Source organism: Homalodisca vitripennis, chromosome 6 (genome assembly GCF_021130785.1).
Source record: "Homalodisca vitripennis isolate AUS2020 chromosome 6, UT_GWSS_2.1, whole genome shotgun sequence".
Lineage (NCBI taxonomy): Eukaryota > Metazoa > Arthropoda > Insecta > Hemiptera > Cicadellidae > Homalodisca > Homalodisca vitripennis.
Genome location: NC_060212.1, coordinates 56,762,791 through 56,789,596, shown reverse-complemented (window position 1 = coordinate 56,789,596; position 26,806 = coordinate 56,762,791). Strand labels below are relative to the sequence as shown.

At 32.2% G+C, this 26,806-nt stretch overlaps 1 protein-coding gene across 1 annotated transcript; it reads left to right on the top strand.

The window, feature by feature from the left end:
- Positions 1-16,931: 16,931 nt before the first annotated feature.
- LOC124365387 (putative ferric-chelate reductase 1 homolog) lies at positions 16,932-26,606 on the top strand. Its single transcript, XM_046821364.1, has 3 exons — positions 16,932-17,285; positions 25,759-25,850; positions 26,487-26,606. The coding sequence occupies exons 1-3, from the start codon at positions 16,932-16,934 to the stop codon at positions 26,566-26,568; spliced, it is 528 nt and encodes a 175-aa protein (XP_046677320.1). The 3' UTR covers positions 26,569-26,606.
- Positions 26,607-26,806: the final 200 nt, after the last annotated feature.

Sequence of the window (26,806 nt, the reverse complement as noted above, 5' to 3'; positions counted from 1 at the left end):
TTTCAGTAATTGGAAAATTAAACAAAATAGTTTGAAAACTCATAATGAGCAAAGTCACATTTAAATAATCCACTAGATGCGTCCCAACCTAATGAATAACTTTACCTAAACGAATTGTTCATACGAAAAAACCAACAAACTTTGCTAAGCTTTACGTGTTAATTTGTGTTATGCGGTTCGTTTCGTTCAGTAGAACAATGAGGCAGTGTCATAATAATATATTTAGAGATTACGTAACTTTATACGATTATAAATTATTCAAGTTTTAATTATAGTATGCTAATGAAATATACAGAGTGAGTTTTATGTCCTGGCACACCTGGATATAATTTTTAAACGGTCTGAGATATCTATGTGAAACCTTGACCCCCACCCATTATAACATATTTTTTCAATTTTTCAAGTTGTTGAAAATTTTGCCCCCCTTTTCTAAAGGGGGGTAAAGGTGGGCAACTAAAAATTTTCAAATACTAACCGCTATCATGTGACCCGTCATTTTAAAGGGAATAAAAAAAATCCAATAATGGAAACTAGAGGTCTCTACGTTTATTTTTACCAGATTTTATGACAAATTTACAATTAAGTAAAGGGGGCAAACTAAAAATTTTCAAATACAAACCCCTATTATGTGACCCGTCATTTTAAAAGGAATAAAAAAAGAAATCAAATAATGCAAACTAGAGGTCTCTACGTTTATTTTAACAGATTTTATCACAAATTTACAATTGAGTAAAGGGGGGGCAACTAAACATTTTCAAATACAAACCCCTATCATGTCTCAAGTTTTTACACACGTCTAGCACAATGTCAAACAGCCGAAGGTGAAGAGTTTGAACACCTGCTACATTAAAACAGGTAACTGTTTTTAGAATTTGCGTTAGTGTTGACTCATGTTACGATAAACAGGACAAGACAGCTACTGATTTTATTATTGTACATTTGTCATCAAATCTGTTAAAATAAACGTAGAGACCTCTAGTTTGGATTATTGGATTTCTTTTTTTATTCCCTTTAAAATGAGGGGTCACATGATAGGGGTTTGTATTTGAAAATTTTTAGTTGCATATATGAGTGAGCACAATAATCTGTAATGCCCACGAGTTTTCAGAGAAGTGGTTGTTTAAAAAAAATATGTATTGTATAATCTAAAGGCTTTTTATGAACTAGGAATATTTCAATGCCCGTAAGTTTTAAAAGAAGCAACCATATAACTTAATCTTTAAAGCGATGAATCAAGAGGTTTTTGCAATTAAAATCAGTAAGAGGAATTACAGTTCCGTTAAAAATACAATAAATCGTAGTTGCTTTTCTGTATGTTTTAATGTTAGTGCAGTTTATTTCTAGAAAACGTGGAAATAAAATTCCTGATGGTATTTTAGTTTTTAAATAACATAATAATAATTTTGTTTTTAAATATAAGTTTAAATTTTAATCGTGACAATCCATTAATATTATAAATAATAAATGAACTTCAATTGCTCACTACCTATATTCCAATTTATTTTAATTGATGAAAAAATATAATAATCTAATTGACGTTACGATTTTTATAAAATACAACACACCCAACTTTTGCAAATGAATCTTGACCCTATTTATGTGGTGGATATGAAAGAAAGTAAATTAGATCTTACAAGATTTACCTTTCTCATCCGATGGCAGGCATTTCAGGTGGAGTACCAACACAATCAACAAAAATTTGCCGTTTTTTTACAGAGCATTAAAGAATGATAATAGTTGAACTTTAATAACAAACTAATTTTTACAAGGGAACATTAATCATTGTGATTTTTGCGATTGCTTTGTGAAAATTATGTATTTCCACCCTCAAGCCATGCCCTTTCACAACAAAGCCTTCCACAACCAATGGTAGTTAACACTTGTAACATTGCTTATTACAAAGTGATTTCGAAAAGCAGCCTCTATAACAATCAAGAATGAGTTTATTCGTATTGCTGGTGAACACTCACTTCGGCAACTGATTTTTAAATCATTAATCGTTAATTTCACGCATACTTTTATTATTTTTGGCTAGTATTGTTTGCAGATATTAAAATTTGTGTAATTTATAATAATAAAGCAAGTAAGCTTAAAAATAATCATAAAACCTTCAGATATTCTGAAATATTTCGATATCTCTTAAACTGCACGGCTCAGATAAATGTTAAACGAAGAGTAATAATTTAATTGGGCTGGAAATTGGCATCAAACCAGTGGGGCGATATGCTACTAAGAGAGGATAATCTTCTTACACTTCTTTGATGCAACCTACTTCATTTTTCATCTACTACTCAGTAGTATTTCCATTTGAGAGCCAGTTTGTAAGAGTCCGGAAAACAGAAGTTAGTTCTGTGATAGTAATTAGTAATTGCAAATGTTAACAGTACAAACAAATGCGTTTACTGTGTGAGATATCACCTAGTTAAAAATAGAATATTTAGCAAGTGTAATTAGGTGTAATTATAACTTACTTATACAAGATTTACCTTTAGGTAAATATTAAAATATACATATTAAAGTTATTGCAAGGATGTCACCTTTTACATTAAAACGCACTTTCGCCAATCGTCATAAAAATAAAAATCCTCTTACAAAATCGAATCTTATATTCTATTGGCTGATCACAAGTGAAGCATATCTTTCGAGGGAATAAAAGCTTTTTATTTGGTTTTTCTGTTAAGACGAAGTCTCGACAACGAAATTACCTATAACCTTGAAATTTGGCATAAATATTCATGACTTACTATGAGGACCATTGAGTTCGTAATGATAAGTCATTTTTTTGCAAGGAATTTGGCTAAGCATTTTTACATTGATGTTATAGCTAATCATGTTAGCAATAAGAAAACGTAGAAAAAATTAATTTTTATTTTATATGGTTCTTGGATTGCTGGTATAAATCGTGTGTTATGTACTCACAGCTTGAGCAAAATTTATTCCAGAGTTGGTTCCAATTTATTCTTGAATTTCTCCAATTAAACTGACAATTGATTAACCAGATAATTATTCCAGTTCAGGCAACTGAACTGCACAGACTGTGAACAATTTTACATAGGCCAAACGGGAACCCGTTTTAAAGAGCACATTTCAGCCCTTCATAATATTCTCTGATCATCTGCATAATTACAACCATTCTTATACTAGCGTACAAGGTAATATGGAAATATTACATCATTGCCTGAAAGGATAAAGGTTAAATATATTAGAAGTCCTATATTATATAAAGGTCAGTGTACAAGTGAGAACAATATTTTAAATGAAAGAATCGGCGGAAGGAACCATCCCATTTATGACAGAAGCTCAATAATAGGAATACAAACAATGCGGTAGACTCGAGCGAGATATAACAGATGACAAAGAAGACGCCTTGACCTTGAGGGATATGTACGCGGACAACCAACTTGGCCGTATTTTTAAATACTTTAATTTTGAAGACGTGTCTATGTGAACTTTTAATTAATTAACTTTATTTCATGTGTTTGTTTTTGGAGGCCTACACTGTGTTTTTACTTGTTTTAGTGTGCGTTTGGCAATGTCGTGATCGAGCGAAACGCGTCACGCTAAGGGTAAATTGGATTGTTTAAGCTGTGAGTACTTAACCTAAAAATAAAATAATATCCACAAACAAGTACAGTCGCCTATATTTTAACGAGATTTTTGATGGATTGGTTGATACGACGTTCGTTAAATCATATCAAGTCCTCCAATAATACTTTCCATCAGTATACTGTTTTTACAATCTCGGAGATAATGTGTGTCTCCCTCCATGGGGTTTAGCTGAGCGTTATTAAAATCAGGATGGTATCGTTAGAATGAATTGAGTTATATACTTGCGTAGTTTATTCATGTTATACTTTTTTATCACTAAGGGCCTGTTTTTCTTCCTAAATGTTCTTCCTAAAAATTTTTTTCTTCCTAGTGTCTGTTTTTTATTGGGTATCTCAATTGACATATGGATATTTTAAAATTATATAATGGAACATTTGTAATTTCATTTATTGTATTAAGTATTACGATTTTTTTTAATTAGATCTATCTCGCTTATGCCTTATTTGCCTATAAATTTCTAACATTTCAGTTCTTTTCTAAATTATGTAGTCACGGTTACTTTTTGTTACGTTGCTCTATATATATACAGACTTTCAGTCTGCCTGGGAGCTATAAAATATTTTTTGACTGATCGTCTAACTGTCTACTGGACATCTTACGTATGAAATGACCTATGCAATTGTTAGTCATATCACATAACTTATTCACCTACTAGCATCTACGCGTTTATAAAATTTCATATTGGCCAATTGAGTTACTTTATTTGATAGTTGAGGGTTTAATTAAAATATCAGAATTTTTGTTTTTGATGAGTTGGGGACTCTTTTAATTCAAGTAAATTAAGATATTCCTCTTAATGTGCATAAAAATATAAATAAATAAATTCTGTGAATTCAAGTAACTCGGCACTGATTTCTTATAATTTAACTATGAATACACTTGCAGTAAACCAAAAAGTAATCTTGTTTCGTAATATGATATTTGGGTCACTTAGTAGTGCTGGGCTGTGTAAATCTCATTAATTACTTAACAGGTTCCATGCTCTCTGCATGATTTAGCAGCCCAACTCTCTGCGGAACGTAAGCTGTACTTAGGTAAATAATTACTCGTGGACGCTTAAATCAAATACACTGTTCAAGATGTTGTAAAATTATTAGGAATAGTGTCGCTACAGTGAAATGTAACAGGCTAGAAACGTTTGCCAGTTTGTGGGATTGAATAGAGACATTTAATACAACTGATTATTTATGTTTACTTTCACATTTAAGTGGGCTAATGTAGGTCAGCTTAACTCAGTTAATCCTGGAATTTGTCACAAGGAACTTATTCTCCGATTTTCCGCTTTCGCCTGCCATTTTGATACCCATAACTCATATAGTATTAATACAAAGTATCTTTTATCGTTGTAAAACTATTACAAATTTCCAGAATTTCATGATATACTATATCAGATTTGGTTTCTTTCATCACTTTTTTACATTATATTGACAGTTTCTATGCTGGCTGTCTTGAACAATTGGGAAAGAATTATACTTATCCCAAAAAGTATGTGTATAATCAATAGAGTCTAGTATATTAGAACCTACATCGATGACATCTATATATATAAAAAATGAAACTGTTCGTGTGTAACAGCATCACTCACAAACGGCTGGACGGATTCGCCTAATTTTTTTTTTAATTTGTTCGTCTTGATCTGTAGAAGGTTATAGGATACTTTTTATCCCTTTCCCGATTCAGGATTCCGCCCCACTGGTTACAGAAATACCCGTAAGAAATGCATTGCAGCAAACATATGTTATTAAGTGAAAGAGTCTTTTCAAATTTTTAATCAGCTGTTCTTTGTAAACATATATAATGCGACAAAAAATTGTTGTTATTTTTGACAGTAACTAAGTAAACATAAATATTTTTGACGTTTCTATGTAAACAAACATTTTTTTGACATTTACAACGTGTCACAAATGTCAAATTTTTGATAAACGTGATTTGATATCTTTTTTACAATTTCCAAGAACAGTGTTATTTTCCATCAGTAAAAGGTTTAAAAAAATAGGCAAGTATTTTTGTTTTCTCATGTAAATATTCTTTGAAGAATGTTTTTCTCAACATTTTTTTTTACAGAATTCCTTTGAGCAGTTTTTTGACGAATTTTATTGGAAAATAACATAATGCCGCCATTTCTTTTCGATGCTTGATTGATGTAGCCCTCTCTACTGCCACGCGAGCGGAGCCGCGGGTTTAGGCTAGTTTTTAATACATTTGGTTTAAGTTGTCACGAAACAAAGTAAAATCCTTCAAGAATATGCACTACCCATAGCGGCTGAAATAGTGTAACAACTCCTAAAATAACTAAATGTCGTTTCTCAACTTCCCGTTGCCCTAAGAAGATCACGTTTTACACTCTTGACTATTATCTACTTAACAGACTTCTTGTGTACTGTATGTCTTCGGAGCTTATCAAAATATTTATTTCACGTTTCCAAAACATTCTTCTTTAAAATTTAATTCAAATTATTCTGAAATAGATAAGGAGATTGAAATAGCTTCCAGTGATTATCACTTACCTGTACATTTCCTTAGTGATCATTAAACCATTTTAAAAGGATATGCCCATGATGTACATGTTATTGAAGAGTAAATTTGAACCATAAAACTTGGTTTAGCCTAAATGAAGATTTCAGTTACATGGAGAATATCACGCTATTATTCAATTGTGATTGTACACAATCTATTACTCAGCACCAGGGATCATAAACTTAAAACAATAAGAAACCCAAGGGAGGAGTCTGATTGAATAAGTTAAAATATTGACTCCAAGAAACTCGCGGGAGTCTCGCAACATCAGCGTACGTCATTATGTCACTGTCACTTGTCAACTTCTGTCACAAGGAATGTCACAGTACGACACAAGATACGCCGCTGACACTGTCAGTTCAAATATTTAGTGAAAATATTGACACCACAGGTTGTGTAAAATCTCTGGAACGTCAATAGGTGTGGGGAGTAATTTGTGGCGAGTTTTATGTTTTTATTTCCTGACTATACCGTTCAAGTCGGCCACTAACATCTTAAACTCTCTTAAAATGTCATCTCGTTTGCTACTTAGTTAAGTTTGCCAAAAAATGAAACAAAAACAAAGTCATAAAATATTAATTTAACTTGAAAGATTCAAAAGAAAAATTCTTAACATAACAAAACTAATTTTGGTTTGATTGATATTAATGGATTTCAAAATTAATCTTTTACTTCCTTCAGTACGATTTCTAGAATGAATTTGGACAACAATCGAGACTTCATAAAAAAGGAAACAAGAATGTGTATTAAAATAAAACAAACACTAAATAACCTATAAAGTTTTCATTTAACATAGAGTAATCAATCACTTTAATATTATGTTCGTGTAATTATCACTACTCTATGCTCTACCTGCAGTTTAAATAATGCTCAACTTATTGTGAACTACAAAATAATTCGTTTGTAAGTCCCATGTCAGAAAGCTCTAATGTGAATATGTAACTGATGTATAATTGTGAAACCTTAAACAGTATCCGTAAATATTAGACAACCCATAAAGAATAAATCTTCGCTTCTCATATACTTACTTTACTTATTAATGGAATACCAATTACTACGCCAACTACATTTTGAATATTAAATATAACATAACTAATGCAGTTAATTTCCTCATATACACCATTATAAGTAGTCACTACACTTAAGCAGAGTCGCTCAGTCACTATCACATACAAATACAAGTAGTCACGACATGTGAGCAGGGTAGCTCAGTCACTATCACGTACAAATACAAGTAGTCACGATATGTGAACAGTGTAGTTCAGTCACTATCACGTACAAAAACAAGCAGTCACGACAAGTGAGCAGGGTAGTTCAGTCACTATCACGTACAAATACAAGTAGTCACGACATGTGAGCAGGGTAGCTCAGTCACTGTCACATACAAATAGAAGTAGTCACGACATGTGAGCAGGGTAGTTCAGTCACTATCACGTACAAATACAAGTAGTCACGACATGTGAGCAGGGTAGCTTTGTCACTATCACATACAAATACAAGTAGTCACGACATGTGAGCAGGGTAGCTCAGTCACTATCACATACAAATACAAGTAGTCACTACATGTGAGCTGGGTAGCTCAATCACTATCACGCACAAATACAAGTAGTCACGACAAGTGAGCAGGGTAGTTCAGTCACTATCACATACAAATACAAGTAGTCACAACAAGTGAGCTGGGTAGCTCAATCACTATCACATACAAATACATGTAGTCACGATATGTGAACAGTGTAGTTCAGTCACTATCACATACAAAATACGTGTAGCCACGACATTTGAACGGTGTAACTCAGTCACTACCACATGCAAATGCAAGTAATCACGACATTTGAGATGTGTAACTTAGGCAATGACATCACTTTATGATGTCTAGAATCGAAGTTGATTAATTCACGTCAGGTACACGCTATCGACACTAATACTTACATGTGAGCAGTGTAACTCAATGACTACTACTTATCACCTTATCACTGATGATGCCTAGAATCGCAGTTCATTAATTCACGTCTGGTACACGCTATCGACACTAATACTAACATGTGAGCAGTGTAACTCAGTTACTATTACTTATCACCTTATCCCTTATCACTGTTGATGCCTGGATTTGCAGCTCATGAGTTCACGTCAGGTACACTATTTTGACACTACTTGTTTAACTATTTGTTGATAGTTAAGTTAAGGTGCCCTGGGAGTATTGATGCCCACTTGTAAGAGTGTTCGGTAAATATATGCAAGATTTGTTACTGTTTATAATAACCAAAATTACCTATAGTTTACCACCGGGCATATTAAAAGAATTCCCATTACAAATATAAATTAAATTTTATTTTACTTACTGAAAACTTTTGCATATTACCCATTATTGCATGTTTTTAAATCGTACGAAACATATTTAAACGGTTATTAGGTTTTTTTTATACCAATTAAATAAATAAATTATTAGAGAATTGTGTGATTTCTTCCTATTTATCTTCCTTAATATCGTTTTCTTAGGTATAAAATTGAATATATTAAACAAAAGTGCGTACAAAGGTTGGATACATTTTTGCATGCAGCTCTTTAGTTTTAAAATATTTTTAATTTAAAAGATTCTCTGTCTTTTATTATGAATAGTTTTAAAGAGTTATTGTCGGCCTGAAAGTTTTACCGTAAAACATTATGGCCTTTAAAACGAAAGTTTAATATTGTACGTGTCTCTCTGACGAGTTAACCTTATAATTTACCACATTTCCTTCTAAATTTAGTCAACATGCGAACTAATTTGACGACGAATACATACGTAACCCTAATAGTGTACGTATTCAGACATTTCTCTCACAATTTGGGATTAAATCTCGCCCGTATCTGTAAGTAATGACTGTGATTGTTATAAATTGTTTTCTACTATTCAACGGTTAGGTAAGTAAATATTATACATAAATGTAAGCTAATCATATAACAGAAACAGTTACACATTGTCATCTCATGTTAACTTCGTGTATCCCGGGTAATTTGCTATTGACATATTGGTTTGAGAGGTGCAGATACCTGGGTATGTAGGGTATCTTTATAAAATGGTTGTTTTTATGTAGTCATTGGTTTTTCTTGCAACACACTTCATATCATTTAAAAGAATTGGTCAAAAAATAGTTAAACAACTTTCACTATATATTCCGTAATCCACATTGTATCCCTTTTGTGTTCCTTAATCAATGATTTTTTATCTTTAATGTGGATAAAGAATCGAGATGAGAAGACTGTAATATCACTACTTGGAATGAAATAGTAATGTGTCATTTATAACTTTTATACTCTATAATATATCATTTTGGGCTATTCTCTACTTCAAATGGACCGACAAGGAATAGACTGTCAATCCCTGTGCGGACGCACACCGTGGCATATAAAGGATAAAAAAGAAATAAATAAATAGGCAAAACAGTACAGGAAAGAGGGGATGTAGAAAGGGTGAGATGGGATAATGAATAGAGAAGTGAATATGGAGAGGAGAGACAGACACAGAAGTAGTGTAGTGGAGGTAGGCCCAGCGACCATACCGGTACGAGACACACAACCCCACTGCTAGTCGAGGGACGCGGGCGGGGGTGGATAGACCGTAGTAAATTTGTATTTGGGATTCGAAGGACAAAACTGGTCCTTATCGCTCGTTCATTGGTTAAACTTTATGCTTAAGTGAGTACAAATATTTATAAATGTAATTAAAACTGAGCTAATGCACCCAAATTAAAGCAATTTTTTGTTTCTACTCAAAAAGGTTAACTATAACATTTAGTATTTTGTACTTAAACTATTGAGTCAAAAGCTATTAATAAGAATAGAAAGAGTGAGAAAACATATATCCAAGATAAATCAGCTGCAGAACTATGATCAAATAGGAGTCATGACGTTTAACATGATCAATGAACAGTCAGTAGATATACCTCCTTGCCATGACATGCCTATATTACAGTTTGTGTACAGCATAAAAGTTTATACTTGTGAACATGAGTGTTTAAATTTTTAATTTTAGTGAATGTATGTTTGTGCGTCTGTGAGTATGGGTGTTTTAGGTTCGGCAGCCATTCATTTTGAGCATCGTACGACTGACTGTAGACGAGCTTTAATTAACCCCAAAATACGTGGGAAAGTGACTAACGCAAGACTCTTATAGTGCAGGCCAGTACTGTGTTATTAGGACATAACAATGTTTCTGCGATGATTGAATATCAGACTTAGAATCATTCTTTAAATTTAAGTGGATTGCATCAGTAATGTATTATCAATATGGTATGATAACAGTAACTAATAATAAAGTCAGGTATCAAACACTTGCTAAGAGAAAAATAACATTCCATAGATAATTGTTTTACCAAACACAAAATATATATTAAATATTAAAATTATTATTTTTACATTTTTATTTACATCCATTTCATTTATGCTACAATAGCAACGGATTCATGTTATTCTCGAATGTGTATATAATATACGTAAATTATATTTATAAAATTCTTTCCTGTACTTCTAGAACTAATTTGACGATTAGTAAAAACCATCACGATGACATCATTAGTAGTCAATATTTATTTTGATTTTTTATTAAAACATGTTGTTCTTTTATAAATCTGTTAATTTTTCATTCTGTTTGTGAACATCTCTCGAAACATGAATTGCTGCAAATTAACATTTATTTGGTGCTCATTACACAATATTGTTAACTGTTATGTTAGAGTTGGTAAAACGTTTGATGTGTTACATTCATCCCTGACAAAGTTTCCAACGCTCGGATATCGTTAGGTTTACTCTGCAACTCCCCGGAGCCATTACCAGTTAGTTCCCTTCACTGCCAGCACTGGGTAGATGTTACATTTGCGTATGCGTGACTAACTCATAAGAGCAACTTTAGAAAATAATATAATAAAAGCCTTGCCTTCTAACTTGTACTGTGTACTTTTTGTAAAACTTTTTTCAAGAAAATTGTTTAAGCATTTTATATTAAGTGAGTGTTAGCGAAACTTTAATAATGGGGATGGGACAATTTGTACTCTTGATGCTTGGAAGTACGAGCACCACCATGTAAGTACTGAATGGTTAAATAATGATAGCCCTACTGAGAACCAAGAACTGAAACAATAGGACGGAGCGCGGCACTGAAGATAATTTGTGCTCCTGATACTTAGCAGTATGACCACCGCCATGTAAGTACTGTATGGTTAAGCAATGATAGCCCTACTGATAGCCAAGAGCTGAAACAATAGGACGGAGCGCGGCACTGAAGATAATTTGTGCTCCTGATACTTAGCAGTATGAGCACCGCCATGTAAGAACTGAATGGTTAAGCATCGATAGCTCCACTGATAGCCAAGAGCTGGAACAATAGGACGGAACTCGGTACTGAAGATTATTTGTGCTCCTGATGCTTATCAGTATGAGCACCGCCATGTAAATACTGTATGGTTAATTAAGCATCGATAGCCCTACTGATAGCCAAGAGCTGGAACAATCGCATGAGACGTGGTGTTGAAGAAAATTGGTGCACTTAATTTCTGGAATAATTAGCACACACATGTAAGTACTGTATGGTTATATAATAATAGACCTACTGAATGTGCAGATCTGGGTGAGTAGGACAGGATGGAATGTTGAGTTAGTGATCTTTGATAATGATCACACTTACCTCAGGGAACCAAGGAGTGGAAACACCGTACAGATAATGATAGGCTTATAAGTGCAGTCAGTTTTAGTTAATCTTGTTGGTTGAATTTCGTAATCATGTTTTAAATTTGACTCGTTCTCTTCTTTCCAATTCAGGAAAATAGTTTTTAATTTCGAAAGAGGCTCGTGTTGCCGTGTTATCAATAATTCAAATATATTTTAGAAGTATTTTGTCTTGACATTGTTTTATTTGAAGTTTATTTTTGAAGATGGAAGGATTGTAAAGGAAACAGGATTTTTTCTCGGACATTTGCCATCCTTCAGTGAAACAAAAAATCAGTAACACTACGTTTCGAGATCTGCAATCTGATCTCTTCTTCAGGTAAATAACTAACCTAATACATAATTATAAACTAGGTTAAATAAACAAATCATACCAAAGCGTTGTGGCACGCCTAAGTCAGGAATCACAACCACCATGTTGTTTGTCAACTTCACTAACTCTAAAACATTCAATTAATAAAAAACTATACACAACATTAATTATTAAAACTGAACTACAGAATACAGGTCACAATACGTCTGCATTCGTATACGTACCACCTACGACTGACGAAATAGAAAAGATTTACCTGAAGAAGAGATCAGATTGCAGATCTCGAAACGTAGTGTTACTGATTTTTTGTTTCATTCAACGATGGCAAATGTCCGGAAAATCCTGTTTCCTTCAATATATTATTTATTATACAATATAGAAATGTAATACCTAAGCAAGACAAGTCATATCATAATGAGTAATAATTTATCTGCATTCAGGACACGTTTTTCTGCTGAGGAGACTACCAAAGTTTAAACTAATTTGTTTAGTAGCTTACATTTTAGTAACCAATTTAAGAATAAAGCGAAAAAGTTATAGAAAAGCAATACATTTATCAAATTTTTGCTGATTGAAAAAGTTGATGAAAACAAAAATACGAATTTTATACTCATTACACAATCTATTTGTGAACAGTTTTCCTGAGCCCTCTTTAATCTTGAAATATAATAATTTTTAAATTGGATTGATACGGGTTTTTTATATGTGTAAATAATAATATAAACCAAAATTATTTGTATAAAAATTAATTAAAAATAACGGTTGTGAACCTAAATCATAATTTAAATATATATATATATTATTTATGCTTTGAATTTAAAATTTTATTTTTTATAAACGCGTCTTAGGTTAATTTGGTTATTTTTAAAATTATAATTGTATCAAAAAATATTAATAATTATTAGAATGGTATCGATAAAGTTCAGTTTGAATTTATTCTATGGATCTCAAGTAAAAAAGCATAGATAATTTTGCTTTTAAAAGATAACGTACTTTGCGAATACAAGTACATAAATACGTGTTTCCTATAATTATGTAAGTAGAACACTATGTTTTAATGTAATGCTTTAAATGTTTATAACAAGTTATTAATAACAGTTTAGAATTAAAAAATCTCTAAGTAGACTCAAAGTAAAATTTAATATTTATAAACGGATGTCATTAATTGTGCACTATAAGCCTCAAGTGTACTAATTTAACTTCATTACAATCTCTTGAGCCATAAATAACTTTACCATAAATAACTATCCACCGTATAGATTAAACGTGTGCGTTAGATGAGTTGTTGGACTCGACCACAGTCTGCTGTACACTCAACACAATACTTGTCGCTCACGATGTCGTTGACTCGTTAAGTACTTTCGACACAAGTCGACGCTTCACACTTGAGTGTTCCTCTTTGTAATTGCCTTCTTTGTTACGTTGTCACATGTGTCGGTTTGACCTCATCGGAGTTTGTAATTGTGTGCCTCTTGTGATGTAAAGTCAGTTAATTTTTATCAGCTCAGACCGACACACAACATTCAGTGCCGAATACGTTTGTATTTTACTGTTAATAATCCCCAGATAGTGTGTAATAATTAGGTATTTCAGATCCCTTGAGAGATCGTGCTAGCTTAAATTGTACCTGCCATTGTACAGCTATGTGTTTTAAGTGTAGTTTTAGTACAAATTACACTTAAACTGAACATAAGTATTAAATGTTATTATATAACATAGCAATAATTTTATTTTACAGCACTTTTAAACTAAATATTTATTATGAAATGTCAATGTTCAATTTACTCACAATACTCAAATAATAAGGAGCAACCTCCAGTCTAAATAGTAATGCCAATAATAGTGACGAATTGTGTATTATAATAATACTTAATTTTGTCTATGTATAGAAGTAATGTAGCTTAAATTTTAAACAGATAAAATATATTAGCCTATAGTTGTTGCATGTATTCTACCACTGCTCAATGTTCTATGTAGACAAAGTATGTACTCTAAGAAGCTTTACACTTTTTTAATGTGGTATAAAGGTAAAACAATTAACCACATAGTTTTTAATGATATTCTTGACCTGAACCAGGTTTCTCCAAGGCATGTGATATATTCTCTTTTTTCTCTTCTATCGAGGCATTCAAGTTTACGTGTTACCTAAAACAACTGTATTTCAAAGTAATTTGAATATTACATACGAGTACGTTAGGAAAACAAGGGGTAAGGATTTGTAACCCTATTTTAAAGGTGTTATAAGCAGAAAAAGAATAACAAACTAGAGATCTCTGATGTTACTCTATAAAATTTGGTTTGTTAAAATTCTAAATTTATTTATGTAGAAAATTTTAGCTCTTAGTAAATATTAGTAAATGTAATAATTTTTATTTACTACAACATAAAGATCTCCTCATTAGTTATTAAAATAATAGCAGATAAAATTATTAGTAATATTTATATAAACTGATCGCCCACAATACTATTGTAATATATTTTACGCATAACTACGATAAAACATAAAATAAGTTCAAAATTCATCTATATATAGAGTCAAACTCATTTATTTCCTTAATTTCTTGCTCGCCTTAAGTAAGAACTACATGTGGATCTCTAACTTACTCGATGTTTGTTATTTAATTACTACAAACAAAACAACTTTCTTTATCAAATGTTCTTGTTTCAACTGGAGAGTGTTGTTGCCCTACGATAAGCCTCACGGCAGATCGCGTGTGCTGTATACATTAGGAACCTGAGTTCTCATTCTTTGTAAGAGTTTCACTTCTTTTACACTCTCACATAAAGTTTTCTTTTTATTTTCATTAAACTAATCATTGGTGTTCACAAAAAGTAACACTCGGCCCCCATAAATCATCAACTGAGTAGATTACCTTAGACACCAATATAAACGTTTTATACGGACTTTGATCTAGCTGATTTTGGCTTAGTTTGAACATCTATTTATACGAAAAATTATGTTGGAACATTTTTAATATGTAAGGTATCACCAAAAATCAAGTTAATTTTACAGGACGCACGATAGTTTAAGTATAGTTTAAGAAATAATGAAAATTACTTCATGATGGTCATTACTGCTCATATTTATAAATTAAAATATGGACTATTTAAAATTTTAGGTAGGCTCGGGAGCTTAGAAACCACAAAAAAAATATAAAAAAGCATGCTGCACGTACATGTATTTTATTACATGTGGTCTAACATTTAAGCTGTAGGTTCTACCAGATATGTGTATTAAAGACAAACATACATCATTACTTAGCGCCTTCAAATAGTATTTGTCTATTCAGTACACGAAATTGTCTAGTAATTGCAGTTTATATTGTGCAGGAACTATCTTTTATCTCCAAAATTTTATTTTTTCCCGCCTACATTTTTCAATCTAAATCATTCTTGTATGTTTCATAAAAATCAGTCCAGCAGTTTAGGAGGAGTTAATTCAGTTAAATACACACGCACAAAATATATATTGTGTATCATTTAAGTATATAAAGAAGATGTCGATCATCTTTTAAGCTGTATTATGTTTGTGAGGAACTTATAAAAAAGAATAAAGATGAGAGAAAATGGAGTACAAGGAAGATGGAACCAATAAAATGGGATACGGTCATAAACAGGATTAGAACCTGCACTATCTCTAACTCAGACACAAATTCAAACGTCTTAGACCGCTCAGCTATCGGCTCTCATCGCCGCACAAAAATATCTACTAAAAATCTGTAATCTTAAATATATTTTAGTATTTTAATATATTAAAAAATCTTGGTTCTATTGAAGTTTTATTAAATTATTTATAGCTTGTACAAAACGTGGATTTAATTCGTGTTGAAAATAATGCGGAATAATGCGTTTGCATGAAATTAACTAGTGCAATCTTAAACAAGATTTACTGGTAGGGAAAAATCAAAGCCACTAAAGGTGCCGAATCAGTATTTTTTATCAAGCTACATCGAAGAAATACGTATCGTGATAGCAATGAAGTAATAGACGATACTATCACTATCGTGTGCGGTATCGCTAGCAGCTGATTAGATATAGAGATACTCGTATTACAGTTGTTCACTATCTGAGCGATGGTTCTCGGCTACGTGTTGTGGCTCATCGTGTCCGTAGCTGCCTTCAAACTTGTCCTAGCAGGAACATTGCCTGGTGCACTGTTGTAGCTAGGGTCTAAGGTAAATATTCATTAGTGAACATACTGGTCTTGTTAGATCTGTTAGTACTAGGCTACGTGTTATTAAAGTTTATCGTTTCCGTGACTACCCTAAATCTGGTCCATAAAGGAACGCTGCATGGTACAATTTTCTAGCAACATTCAGAGGTAAATAATAATTAATAAACAAGCTGATTTTGTATTGGTACATCTGTTAAGTTTTTTCATTTATAAAAAGTTATTTGTTATATTGTCTGAATAATTTCCTATTATTGTTGGATGTCAATGCAGAAAAGTTGCTATATAAAATAAATATTGAATATTTGTTGACTTTTCATCCTTTATTTCCAACGTTTTGTACTGCAATGTTTATGCTATATTTCTTACGTTGGTGTAACCTTATGATACTTCACAGTTATTATGTTCATGATATACATCACAACTTCAAATATGTTTTACAAATATTTATGACAGTTAAATTTTTACTCTCTTTTATAGATGTGAAATATTACACGAAAGATAACTTAATATATACATGATTTGTAAACATAATGGAATCGAAAATTTATTTGCTTTAATATAAATATAGTATAGTATATTTAGTCCGTTTACATACGATTAATCTTATAACTAACTAAGATGGTACCTTGCAGCATGCATACTCTAGCGATGGTTTTGTGGATGACAAAAATCCTTCTGGAGGTCAAGGGTCAAGAATATGAACTGTGGGATCCTTGGGCAGACAACTGCGAGTCCATGGTCCCCTGTAACCTCACTGAACCCCAGACCGACCTCATGCCCTACATAGTTACTCTCAACAGACCCTACATCAACAGCGATCAGGCAGTGTACGTCTATATAAGAGCACTACCTCCACTCAGTTTCCAGGGGTTCATGATTCAGGCTCGGGACGACAAGACCGGTCAAGCTGTCGGGGAGTTCGACACAGACAACAGGAAGATCAGCGTTATTAATTGCTTCGGCAGGCCAGATGTAAGTACGGTATATGATCAGTGCTAGATTCGGTGTAAATATTTCATGCATAACACAATTCTGAGGGTGATAGGGAAAGTGTGGCCATTGGTGATGTTAAAGGTAACACACGACGAACCCATACACTTGTGACAGTGTTGCTTGTACAATACAGATTAACAGATTTTCATATTCTTTATATATATTTAAATTATAATTGCGTTTAAACAAACCAAAATATGTATACCGGGATGTATTGCTTAACTTTCCTAATCTAATATAAATATTTAATTGTAAAAAGCGTTTGAGAGTGTTGATACAAATGCTTGTATACATATTTTTATCCTAGCCAGAAATACTTATTACACATCCTAAATTAGAGTTACATTCCCAAGTAACACAGCATGGCTATATCCTAACAAGTTGTTGTGATAATTCAATATTTTATGTCATTATATATTTATTATACGTACACTTTTGTAAACAAACATAATCCGGGAACGTTAAGTTTAGCTCCATTTCACTTCTTGGTGTACAAAACACGCTATGTGTAGAAATATTTTCCTTTAGTTTTTAATAACTTTAATGAGTAAGGTGTTATACATGGGTTCGAGTCGTAGTGTTTATAGTCTGCTTATTGCAATTCTGAATGACACAAGATCTTTCAAGGTTTAGTGTTTCTATAAGGATATTATGCAGATCGAGTTTATTGTAAAGTAGCTGCCTATTCAGTGACATATAGTGAGCATATTCAGTGGAATTTTGAAACAGCTGTTAATTCAGTGGTATAAAGGTAAACAATAACCACATAGTTTATTAACTAAAACATTATAATAATCATGCTGTTTTTAATTTTTTCACAGTTAAAGTAAAATATTTTTGGAATATTTTCTGTAATTTAAATTCATAACATAGTTTTTATACTTAAATTGTAATGTTTAAGCATCGAAATATAATATATAATTAAATTAAATTATTTTGTATTGATTTCATGTTTTATTATAAACTTTAAAGATTAGATAAAGTTCCTTTAATCGTACTTGCTTACGTGAACTCTGAATGTAATGAACTTCATTTAATAAGTATTACACATACATCCCACTTTTTTATGCACTATATATTACAGTTATAAAGATAAATCTAAACTCATACTGCCAAAATAAAATATTATGAACACTAAATTTTACAAATGAATTCGTCAAATTCTTAATGATTTGCCTTTTAACAAAAATCTTTCGGTAAACTATAAGAAATTATAACAATGCAAATAAGTTATTTGCAGATCTAAGTTCAAGTAAAAACATTAAGGCAAATACAATATTTATACCTTACACATATGGAGACAATGGCCATCATAACCAAACCTTTCCACCGCGCCATAACCCAAGTAGACGTCACATGAGCAAAGGTCGTACGTGTCTCGAGACGAGACAAGAGGCGGGTCGCAGTCGCGAGTAGAGCTCACGAGGACGTGCACCGGTAGAAGATGACGACGATCCCTGGCCGAGCAGTAGCAGCAGTGTGGGGAAGTACAATTGTTCTAACCAATTATATTATTTGATTATAGTCTTTTCGCGAACTATGTCGTACTTTGAATATGTGTTAATTAAGTATTTCGATAGGTTTTCGGGTTTAGGGTTTGCCAACATGTCTTTTCGTTAGTTTCACTCACTTAGTACGACGTGGTTAGACCTGATTATTGCATATTTAAGTATTATTATTATTATATCAGTAATATATTAATTGTTATTGAAGTTGTTAACTATAACAGTCTAGAATCAGTTCATCAAATTTGGTGAGGGAACTAAACTAAGTACACTCTCTGAGTAAAATACAGGTTGATCCGGATATTTACTTCATGACCTACGATATCAATTAATACAAAAATTAATACCTGCCACTATTTCCTCGCGCCTCGAAAGCTTTAAGTAGTGGCAGATTGTTGTTATATTATTCCCTCACCAGTTTTACATTTATTAATATGAACAGGATTTAACAGTGTTGTTACATGTAAGTACATTCATGATAAGTCCTGAATAATAGTTTTGGTATCAAGTTTAAATTGATATGTTTTACTAGAAAGAATTGTCTTAAATTAATTAAATTAATAAGTTACAGATTGTTGATATTAAAAAAAAAAATTCTCCTAATTTTATAGTTACTATTTTTACTATAGCAAAATATTGAGAGAGAAAAAGAAAAGATTAAATTTTATGTCTGGTCTTTCCCCCAAAGATCTAATTTATTCATAATTGAACAAAAAACTGTATCTGCAGGTTAGATTGTAATTCTAAAATTAAAATGAAATACGTTTATCAGTTTTCCACAATAGGGAATGCGCTTTTATTACATAATTGCTTTATTGAAATTAGATACAAATCAATGCGTATAATTTACAAGTGGATAAAACTGATTGTTTTAGTTGATTGTGATATCTTCTTTCTGGTAAAAAAAAAACTCTACAATATTCATTCTTTGCAAAGGTTTACATTTAAATTTATTGATTTTATATTTAGTATTTTTTTTAGGAGTGGATATTAATTAATTTTGAATTAAATTTCCTTTATTAGTCAAGCATTTCTGCAAATAATATGCTGATCTTCAAAAAAGTCTAGTTAAACTGAATAAATTAAAATATATTAAAGTCAAGTAATAGACTTTTAATTAATTACTACTTTAACTTTAACTTACACTATATACAGTTAGTTCCATGTTATATTTTATATGTACTGAGATAGGTAGAATTAGGAAAAGAATTTAAGTTGTATTTAATCATTTATTGAAATATTATCTATAAATCACAGTCATGCTCTGAGGTGAAATTAAGTGAATAATTTGTGGAAAGGTGGTAGATTTGCACAATTTTAATAAATCTGGGGTTTTCAGAGGTTTAAAGTAATGCAATTATCTTGATAATTAAAATTAAGGTACATAGGCATTAAAATATTCTTAATTTAAAGTTTTTGTGTCTTAAGAGAAAATGATCCAGATATTACCAACATTTATAAAGAATAAGGTAAATAAGCGAAGGATCTTAAATATTCCTACTATCCTCTATAATCAGGATATGTTCTTTGTCATGTTCTACTTCACCTAAAATTAAACGTTTTATGATTTTAAATTTCTTACCCCAACAAACAACTGATTAAATACTTAAGCCGGTTGTCTTTTATTGATTTTTAAATGTAGATAGGCACTATGATTACAAGAGCACACGCAGGAATTGATGACATGTAATATTTTAGTATTTTCCTTTCAATTCCCTTTAAGAACACAATAGCTAAATTTATTCTTCTATATTTAACATTTTAGAAACAAACTTAGTAGTTATAGATTAGTAATACTTTAACTCTGATTAAAAATGTTATTGTTTTCTCACTTAAAGTAAATTATTTTATATCTTTGTAAGATCATCACATAACAATATACATGTCCGAACATGTCCAAAAGGTGCAAAATGAAGTATTAACTATTATATAAGTAGTTATGTTTAATGTTATAAAAGCTTATGTGATTACCAGCAACTTTAGAAACTATGAGGTTCGTTTTGTTATATGTATACACACATTGACTTACAAGCAGATCTACAAATGAATATGCGACATGACACCCGTAATTTTAAAGGTTAATAGTGTCTAGAAGTCAGAAGTTTATTTCGAACTGTAAGTTCTGTAAGCTCTTTATAATTCTTTGCCATTACCGTGGTAAACTTTGAAACAAGGAAGGGAACACCGTAGTACTAACTATGATTTCATCTATTTTTTCAATACTGTAATTATTTTCTTTGGTAAAAAAGATTTCTAATAAATTATAACGCGTACAATAACAATTCAATTGAGTACCAGCGACTTAAATTTCTACAGCAAATCAGTTATCTGCCTCATACGTTAAACCCCAAACCCATCTGCACCATTACAATAAAGGTTGTACTCTGAGGCAAATCACTTATTAAAAAGCTATTTATATAAATAATAATTAATGCTGCAGATCCTGATACGAGGTGGGTCACACACTAAGCACTTAAGATTCTATTTTACTCGCCATAACTCAAATTAAAATAATAAGGCATTGTGAATTTTTTTTCCTAGAACTAAAGTTTCCTTTAATAAAGAAACAATAAAAATGCATGTCCTAGTGTTTCACTAATATAGGCTACCTATTTTAATATTTCTTGGCACAAATGATATTTGTGGGAAGAACTCCTTTCAAGTAATTAAGGACCAATATTTATCGCTGTTGCATCTGACCAGAAGAGGATATATCCCTTTTTCTTGTTTAACTACCAATATTTCAGAGACGTTTGAAAGTTCCTCATAAAATCCATTGCATTAAAATGTTTAATAAATTACAGGCAAGTGCGAAGTTCTTCTTTAATCATAATTAATTTAAGAGAGCATTTACAGTCATAATCATTTTTTACAAGTATTTTTCACGGTCGGCGAGAATCAACAGGATTCACCTTAATAAAGAGAGACATAATGATCTGATCAACGTGTGAAAATTAATTAAATACTCTAAGGTCCGTTAAAATACCATAGCTACATTAAATCACTCACTAAGAATGCACATACTAAACCTCCCCCCCTCCGTAATTTAAATTGTGTATCGTTAGTATTTGTATATAGAGTAGTTATATTTGTCGCGCTAGAAATTACCAATATTTTTTGCATATGCAAAAGAAACATATAAAATGAACGTCGATGGAAAAACAAATTCTCCAAGTAACACCAGAGGAAGAAGCTCTGTATATTTGTTTCCCTCCCTTCCGTCAGGCAGTTCTTGGATATACACATTAACAGCTGAACAAGCCAAGGAACAACGTATTGTCTGGTCCTTTGACACAGCCAATACTTTCAATCAAAACAAAAATTTTACTGATAGGCTTTATCGCCATACAACATAATAAACCTAGTACAAATATTAACACCACACTTGAGAAAAAAATACTAAACTTAACACCAGGGAGGAATTTTAACTTTATGCGGTGCAACAAGGTGATACTAACTTACAGACTGGTATTCCCACACCAAATATTCAAATTTCCGACGATAACGACACCAAATGGGAAAAAAAGTAATACTGGGAACTGCAAGCACGGTAGATTCCCAAATTGCGACCGCTTGGGCACACTACAGCTCCTCCAGGGCTCACATCAACTTTGGATAACATCAACCACATACTAATGCCATTATGGTATTAAACTTGTGTTATAGAATCTTTCATTTCTCCAATTACATCTAAACTAATTATTCTAATTACTGGAATATTTATTCACTCGGCCCGTGTATCACAATTAAAAACATTTTTATTACCAACATATTAATGCCCAGAGGGAATCTTGGTTTGAATTCCTTCGTTTGTTGATATTAGTTTTAAGTTCTCACGTCCTTCTCTCTCTTTAAGTTTTCCTCTTCTCATATTTACACACATCAATTTGAACTAATTTCCGAACTGTCCGGGGTATCCACCACTTGGTCTAAGGTGCGTCTTTTCAAAGGATTTACCTAGAGTGGTGGACATTCCGGGTTCGGTCAAGGTCTGAAACTCTTTGTTGTGGATCACCGGGATTTATACGAGTGGAAGGAGTTTTTATTTTGTTTGCATTGGAATGTATCAACAAAAGTAGTTGGACCAGCTCTTTTGGATTTTTATTTATTTTTTTTAATTTTATTATTGTTATTTAATTCTATACGGGAGGGCCCCTTCCACTCTTATGAACCTTTGGCAGCTGTCTGTTACTAGACCAGACAGAGGAGTGTCCAACAACAAATCACACCACCACAATTTATTCTCATCTCTACTACTCCTATCACTATTTATCTCTGTTATATGACAAAACTTTGTCATTATTATCTAATAAAAGACTTATACTATTGTTTTGTAGTTGAAATCTTATAGTAATGTTATGTTTAAGGGTTTATAATATTGTTAATGATTTATTTTCATAGCTATTAGGACTGTTAAGGAAATAGCTAGAAATGGGCCTAGTAGGGTATCCGTTAATTGGTTTTTTCATTCACCAATAAATATAGGCGGGTATCTTAAAAATTAGTTTTAAACGGGTAGTCAACGATGTTCTTTAATTACTTTTTCTTCATTAGCTCATAAACGAGTAATTGACCATACCCAACTCTCCCTCTTCTCTACCAACTACTTGTTTTCACAGTTAGGTTAATGTCGTTGTTTGGTTTTGTATGTGCTTTCATTTGTTCGGTTGGATTTTATTCCAATATACAAACATGTAGCATGACAGATGCTGAAGGTGAGCAGGCTTTGAAATCGTGAAGGAAGTTCGAATTGTAGTTAACGAATTACCAGCGTGCACTTGCAATATATATATCAAGTCCAATGCACTGAATTAGTGTTTAATTAAAATTGGAGCAGATGGGTGTGTACCTTCAGTAAGCCCTATCCTTACCAGTCCAAGTCTCACAAATATATACAGATTGTTTAAATTCATTACGATTGCATTGGGTTAATGGGTTAGTTTCCAAAAACAATTACTTGCAATTTAAGGTGAGTCCCAAGAGTCTCTTTCACATTGAAGACTCTAAACAAAACCTAATGTTTACGAACTGTCTAGACAGTTTTCTAACCTAATGAATTAATGGCAACTTGTCATTTGAGGCGCCTTGACTCACCTTTTAGTACCACCCAAATAAAACACCCTTTACAATCGTGGGCCCAAAAACTTTTGTTAACTAACAGTATTACGTATCTAAGAATACCGTCTTAGTAAAACCTATACCAAAACACCCTGCCTTGGTTCACTACTCTCTGCTCTAAGAGGCCTCTTCCTTAATGCATTTTCTAATTTCCTTTCGCCCCAGGAGGGATGGGAGTCCACGCTGGTAATTATAACGCATTTATTTTATGTACAATTCGAGTCCGCTCTGTCCACGGCATCTGGTACTGTGCTCCCCCTTTATTAGCAGGTACGTTTACCTCCCAACTACTGATAACCTCACGACTGGTTGAATCGGTCGCGTTGGTCGCCGGGAGTCTCCCCGGGGAGGCCCTGGAGCCTCGTCACGGCACGTCGCCTGTTATGTCAACATTGCGTCGCCCCGTAGTAAATCCAACCAGGGGTTATCTGCTCCTCACTAGGAGAGGGGCCACCAAAATTCCGAATTGTCTGCTGCATAGGCATTTTATTTAGTTAGTATGTTGATGAACTGACATATCCTGGTTACTTAATCCATCCTTAACCCTAACCCCTTAAAGGTCAATCTACTCTCGTGTTTCTTCCCCGTAGAGAGGGAGGTTTTGGCACTAGCCAAAGGTCACATGAGCAAAGGTCGTACGTGTCTCGAGACTAGAAAAGAGGCGGGTCGTGAATAGTTTAACGTATTCAGTATGGGGTTAGTCAAGATTATATTTAAATACTATTATTATTATATTAGTAATATATAAATTGTTATTTAATTTTTTATTTGTAACAGTTTAGAATCAGTTCATCAAACCTGACGAGGGAACTAAACTAAGTTCACCCTCTGGGCATAATACCGTTTTTATTCCGATATTCTCTTCATGACCGACAATACCATATAAAATTAATAACTTGCATTACTTTTGAAAAGGCCTGAACGCTTTCTATGTAATAATTTATACAGAAGTCACAATAAAGTGATCATTTGTGGAAAATATCAAAACTAAAATAATAAAACAAAATTGCAATGTTTTAAAGTTAGTTTCATTCTGCAGAATAGTTGTATTGAATTTACTGTTATATCGAGAAAATAAAATATATAGTTCAAGATCAATTAATTGAGTACAAACTTAGATGTGAGATTGGCTATAAAGTAGATTGCGAATATCTACTGAAATCCTCGCCATGTGTCACATATTTAAGATTGACCATAACTCGAAATATGTTCTTGGTAAACGAACTTTTGATTAACAATCAAATTTCCCCCAACCACAACGCAATATAACACTATGCTGAGTTTAAAAAATCCTAAAGTGTGTTTTCAATATTTATATTCCCATCACAGGTGCGCACGCTTCATTTATATGTATGATCACTTATGCGAACAGAAAAATAAATAGACATGTATAACTAAAACAAGGTACAGTAATACCATTTATATTGTGGTTTTTTATATATTCCAGCTGATTAAGTTTTATCTATCTTATTGAATGAATAAAACCTTGTGGATTATTATAAGAATGAGAATAATTCACGTCCTCTATGTTATTAAGTAATTAGTTCCGTAGTAAAAGAAAAGTTTTTTCCGTAACGCAGACATTAGGAATGGCTGAGATTTCCCATAAAGACCCAAGTTTCTTATTATAATATTTTTATTATATGAACTTTTATTTTTATTTTATACTTCTTATTTTCCAAGATAAGAGAATAATGAAGAAGCTGCATACAATGTTCAATTCAATTAATTTACATAGAAACAAACTTAAAGAAATGTTGAGGTGTCTCGTATGATAAATATTACGAAATATGAAAAATATGAGTATATTAAGTATGTTCTATGGTCAGAGCACGGCCATGCACGCTGACAATTCCCCCAAGACGGAGGTGACGGCCAGATGGGCGCCCGAGGATGACAATGACGCTACCGTCACATTTTAGTGAGTACATCACATGTGTATATATCCGATTGATAGGAGGAAGTTTATACATTAGATTTTAAAACTCGCGTTGTTACATTAATTACTTTCATATACCTAATCTCAAGAATCTAGTTTCTTTTTGGTCGCTTACTGATCAGTGGAACAAAACTTCCTAAACCTTGGAAATGTCTAAATACCGTCGGTAAGTTTATTATAGATTTTATACCTTAATGTTTCTATATATTAGTTTTGTTTGTATGTTAAAGGTTATTTTGTTCACATGTGTCCTATCATAGTTTGAACCATTTTATAATCACATTATAAACATTTGCGTGAAATAAAAAAGACACACTCACTTATCACTTCTAAAACCCTGGAGTGGTGGGGACTAAAAAAAGAAATATATTGTATACTCTAGTACCAAGTTTGATAGAAACTGCATCTCAATGTTGTAGAAGATCGGACAGATTTTCAAATATATCTTGTCTAATATCCGTTTTTTTTTGCCGATTGTCATTGAACGATATACCACGTTCACGAAAAAGTAACTATTATAAATATGGTGTCTATTATATTTGTATGTATGTATATAAATTATTAAATAATAAATAAGTATAATTTTTTTATTTAAATGTGATATTTTTCGTTTTGCAGTGTCACAATTGCTGAAAAGTTTAACCCTCTAGTGAGGTTCTGGGCTTGCCAGCGTACGAAAACACTTCAAATTATCAAGTGACTTCTTGTAATGCTTCTGTCTTTTTACACTTGATGTACCTAGGAGAGTTATGTACACTATGTGAACTACTGTTTATCTAACAGTACCTCTTCCATACTTTCCACAAATGTACAGTCTGGTTTAAAAAACACATTCCTCATAAATAGCCACAAAAATTTATTTACAAACACCAAAATAATTAAGAGTGATTGAATAAAAAAAATTGTATAATATTTTTAATTTAATTATACACATACCA

Bases quoted from the DNA above. Each gene is read 5' to 3' on its own strand.
- LOC124365387 (XM_046821364.1), top strand. From the start codon at position 16,932: ATGGTACCTTGCAGCATGCATACTCTAGCGATGGTTTTGTGGATGACA. The intron at 17,286-25,758 runs GTAAGTACGGTA...TTCTATGGTCAG, and splicing joins ATTGCTTCGGCAGGCCAGAT to AGCACGGCCATGCACGCTGA. The intron at 25,851-26,486 runs GTGAGTACATCA...TTCGTTTTGCAG, and splicing joins GACGCTACCGTCACATTTTA to TGTCACAATTGCTGAAAAGT.